This window comes from Macadamia integrifolia, unplaced genomic scaffold (genome assembly GCF_013358625.1).
Source record: "Macadamia integrifolia cultivar HAES 741 unplaced genomic scaffold, SCU_Mint_v3 scaffold2092, whole genome shotgun sequence".
Taxonomy (NCBI): domain Eukaryota; kingdom Viridiplantae; phylum Streptophyta; class Magnoliopsida; order Proteales; family Proteaceae; genus Macadamia; species Macadamia integrifolia.
In genome coordinates this window covers 63,081-67,989 of record NW_024868506.1, presented here as the reverse complement: position 1 = coordinate 67,989, position 4,909 = coordinate 63,081, and the positions used below count along the sequence as shown (strand labels likewise).

The 4,909-nt window shown below is 36.2% G+C and overlaps 1 protein-coding gene across 1 annotated transcript in view; it reads left to right on the top strand.

Annotated features, from left to right (window-relative positions):
- Positions 1 to 823: 823 nt before the first annotated feature.
- LOC122065686 (alpha/beta hydrolase domain-containing protein 17C) overlaps positions 824 to 4,909 on the top strand; it is an 11,323-nt gene continuing 7,237 nt past the window's right edge. Inside the window, exons 1-2 of the mRNA XM_042629531.1 lie at positions 824 to 1,742; positions 4,509 to 4,545. Coding sequence (XP_042485465.1) covers positions 1,438 to 1,742; positions 4,509 to 4,545 — 342 coding nt within the window. The 5' untranslated portion in view covers positions 824 to 1,437. The remainder of the gene's footprint in view (positions 1,743 to 4,508; positions 4,546 to 4,909) is intronic.

Sequence of the window (4,909 nt, the reverse complement as noted above, 5' to 3'; positions counted from 1 at the left end):
TGTGTCAAATTTCATGTCCTTTTTAATCAAACATCCTCTCCTGTATCAATAGATTTGATTTTGATAGAATTGACAAATTCGGATCAACTATTATGACTTAATTCTAGTGTTCAAGTTGATTCCAACCAATTATTGATCAATTCCAATTGATTCTAAATTGAGGATATGGATTTCATTGGCAATTCCACTTGTAAGCTTGAACCAAAATTTTCTTCATTTGGTTTGTCAAGAAAGTAACTCTTACTACTATTACTTCCAAGTTAGAAATGCACATTTCATCAATGAATTGATTGTAGTGCTCAAAGAGCTCATGGACCACTATCCGAGATTGTGTTCATTCCTGTATGGCATCTGATTGGCTGATACCAATCTACCTACCCTTGTGTTACTTCAAGAGCAAATTTTATTTCCTTTTGGCCTATCATCTACCTACCAACCAGAGTGTTTAATGGGACATTTAACACAAGGTAAAGACAGGAGAGTTGAATCTTGATTTCTTAGGGTCGTACTCTACTAATAAGATATCAATTAAGGGACATAGGCACACATCCCAACACTTTTAGATATAATTTTAGATGTATCTGTGCGTCTGATTGGAGGATGATTAGAGAATCCAGATCTTCAACTAATCGAAGAAGTAGTTGTTTTTAGGGCAAATTTTTTTCTTTCATAAATAAAAATTTACTGAAATTAAAACTATTCTTTTAAACCATTGAAGGGAAATTTGACTGACACGATCTGATAGAGCAACACCGATATGAATATATAATATCCAAAGCCAAAAAACGAAAGAGGTATAGAGGAGTTCTTTTCACTTTCACCTAAAGAAGGAAGAATCTGAAACTGAAAACCCATGAGCTGACTACAAAGCTTGATTTGTTGTCAAAAAAGATACCCCGATTGTGGTCGCCAGCTCTGTTTAAGATTCTGATCCTCAGTACCTAGCTCTGAATTCTGAAGTTCAGGATCGAATGAATTGATTTGATCTGTGTTTATGTTTGGGGTCCCTGATAAGAAGAAAAAGAAAATAAAATGGTTTAAAAGGAAAAAAGCTCACTCACTCTCTCACCCACACGCGCTCCACTACAAGGAAGTGGTAGAAAAAGAGAAATAAAAAGCTGAAAGACTATTTATTTTTTGTTTTTAAGTTGTACGTTCAAGGGCTGCGAATCTGCGAGTCCTGAGAGTCCTTTGAGTCTTGAGAGAGAGAGGTGTTGACACGGAGCTTCCCCTTCAACCCGACATGCCTGATTTTGAAATTGCGTATCTTTGTTCTCCTCTTCAAATTTTCTATTCTGCTGCTTCTGCTTAAGCTTACTAGTTTAGTCCAAGAGGCGAAGACCTGAAGGAAAACCCACTACGATAGAGGAGAGATCTGAATATCAAACTACACCAGTGGGTTGCCTTTATGAATCCAAGGTTTCTGATGAGAAGAAGATGGGCGGAGTTACCTCGTCGATTGCTGCGAAATTCGCTTTCTTTCCTCCTAATCCTCCCTCTTACCGAGTGATCAGTGACGAATCATTTGGCGGCAGATTGTATATTCCTGAGGCTCCGAGGCTTGACGACGTCGATGTGTTGAAGCTCCGAACGAGGAGAGGCCACGACATCGTAGCTATTCATGTGAAGCATCCTAGGGCCACTGCCACACTCCTTTATTCCCATGGTAATGCTGCCGATTTGGGTCAGATGTTGGAGCTCTTCATCGAATTGAGTAATCGTCTCCGTATTAATCTCATGGGGTAATTTACTTAGATACTCCCTTTTCAGTTTTATTTTATTTTTTTCTTATTTTTGATTTATTTATTTATGCTTTGAATGTAATGTTCTCTTTTTTCTTTCATTTTTTTCAGTTAGAAATGCTTCCATTGTTGATGTGGTTTCCTTTTTCTGTTTTTACCAAAAAAAAAAAGGTTTCCTTTTTCTGTTTACTCTATTTTTCTTTAATTTTAAACTCTCTGATTTCTATTCTTTGATTGTGTATCGTCGCATCCTGTGCTGAACTTGGAATTTTATTCAGAGTCTGGAATTTCAGTTTGTCTTGCATACCTAATTAGGTTGAATTTGATTTTTTTTTTTTATTCATTTTTTCAGTTACTATAACCTTACAACACGACTACAGTGAATGTCCAACTAGTTATTTTTGTATTCCTTAAAAAGGAGAAACTTTAAAACAAGACAAAAATATCCTTTCAGTTTCCTTTATCAAGTTGCTGACAAAAAATAAGACAATAAAAAGCTGCAGTGAAAGGTTTGCATAAAATTCCTAAAAATTTGATTGGATTAGCAAATTTCCTCTCCGTTACTGGAATTAGGGGAATGAATGCTATATCATCTCTCTCGTGTATAGAGTCATGAACACAGTGTTGGGCTGCAAAGATCGAATCTTTCATGCTTGTAGTCATGAACACAATCTTAGGCTGAATCAAACTAGTTTTGGGTATCCCTTTTAAATAGTTTCATTGAAAGTGGAGCTCAATTGTTGATGCTGGAATTAGGAAATAATAGGAGAGCATTGAAGCAAAGGTTGATGAATAGATTTAATTTACTGTTCAGCTGGAGCTTACCCCAATTCCAGGGCTGGGCCCTATTTAACAGTCTATTCCATCGCAGCATGGCATGATTTCTTATTTTTTAATCTGTTCAAGTAGGAGTAAAGAAATCCAATGCAGTGGATTTTCTTACAAGATTTTGGCATTTAAGGTTTCATGCGTTGTCCTTATCCTTTTCCTTTGTTCAGAGGTAAGGGGCCATTGAGGTTAGAGTTGATTCATTATGTCTATATCATTGGGTGCTTAAGACTAAATTGTAAATTTGAGTTGAGGAGACATAATTGTGCACATTGAGATCTTCTAATCATCTAATGTTTCTTGATTAAGTTATGAATTTTCCCATTTTTGAAATAAAATTTTCATCGACTTTTTTTATTTGACCTTGTACAATTCTGGTAGGCCCTAGGAAGTTTGATTAGTTTGTGTAACACAATTGGAAACATTGTGTCCTAACTAAAATATTTGTTGTCAGATGTATGACACCACCTATTAAAAAAAAGACACCAGTGGCCATATGCATGTATTATTTCACCGTGACCCCCCCTTTCTAACAGAGACCTCTTGTGGTCACCATGTAATGCTGTATTAGTTAGCAAAAGGATCGACAGGTCCGGTCCATGTGCAAGATTATGCTGTACATGCTGTGGGGGAGGGGGGTGGGGTTATAAAGAACTCCAATTCTTTGGATTGAGGTCTTTGAAGTCTGATACGAGGATTTTTTTCCTCTGCTGAACCAAAGATCACCCTAACTATCAATTTTTTCTTCCTAACCTTGGCAATCCCCCTTCATCTTAGTTATTGTATTCCCAATTTCTTCGTGAACTTATCCAACAGGTGGTGGAAAATTTGTTAATATCCTGATTTAAATTTTGAGTTTGCTCTAATGGCCTCTTGTCACAAGTCCTGTCAGCGCCCCTCCCCCATTTTTTATGAGAAAACCATCTTCCAGCTAGATAGATCATACCTCCCTCTCTCCCCAAAGAAATTTCTGTTCCAGTTGTGGGGGGCAAACAGCTGGTTTTTATTTGCAATGAAGCTGTATGTTGCTGAAGTTTTATATGGACACTCCAAGCAGATGTAGCATTTGGCAGTATGTTGACTACAGTCCATGTGAATGGTAATGCAGCAATGAAACTAAATTATTAGTGATATTGGATCCATAAGTTGTTTTTGGTTTCCTTTGGGGGTTTCAGCATTACCAATTTGGGGTAGAGGAGGGGATAGAAAAAATAAAAATTCTCCTTTTATAGGTCTGTTTGATGAAAAATGAATGCCATAAATGTCATTTGGTAGCTGCCACAGAGATCATAAGTATAGCTTAGCATATATTCCTGTTCCGATGTTTTCTGATTGGGATTTTCAGGTTGTTCCAAGTTCTTGTGTTCACCTTGATTTGTGAGACAGCCTAATTTGTGGTAGTTATATTTTCAATATTAATGTCTCACAGAAAGCAGCTTGCATTGAATTTTCTGCCATTTTGTTTGAAGGAATTTCATTTGATCTTCATTTTATTTACATCTTTCTGCTGGATATGCATTGGTTTATTTAGTGGTTCTCTATAGATTGCAAGTGGTAGTGATTTCTACAGTTCCCTTTGTTGATATTGTATGTCTAATTTTAGTTGAACTATTAACTATTTGTGTTTTCAATCACGTTTTTGTGGTATTATGTGTGTGTATGTGCAGGTTTTTTTTCCCTGTTGTTTTTTTCAAGTACTATGTGTAAATATCCTGCTAAATGTATTTCCTAATATGTTATTTACAGTATCAGTGAGTTCTCAATTTATTTAGATGATGCCTTCCCAAACCTTTTCTTCTTTGAATTTAAGGCAATTTTGCAAAGTATATGATGCTGCATATGAGTCCCACATATTTTCTGCACATGTAACAAAAGCTACGCAAAGGGAACTAAATTATTATTTTTATTGTCTCACAATTTGTTTCATGGTCTTCTCAGGTATGACTACTCTGGCTACGGACAATCAACTGGCAAGGTTGGATGCTTTGGATTCCTGATTCCTAATTTACCTTGAGAGAATTCTTGTCGTTGGCTCAATAGGTTTAATTTTGTCACTCTAATAATTTTACCAAACTATCTTTGTCAGTAACCCACTTTCACTAAGAACAATCTCTGTAGTCAAGGCAAATAGAATTTAGCCTCATAAGACAAGACATTGACTAGCAGTTTATTAGTCATGTCATAGGCATTACGTGCCCTGATCCTTCTAACAGCTTGAGAATCCTCTCTTGGCTTTCTGACAATTCACTTGCCTCACTTGTTAGGGGAGGTGACAACTGAAACCAATGGAAAGATTAAGTTCTCATATATATAAAAAAAAAAAAAAAAAGGATTTTTAA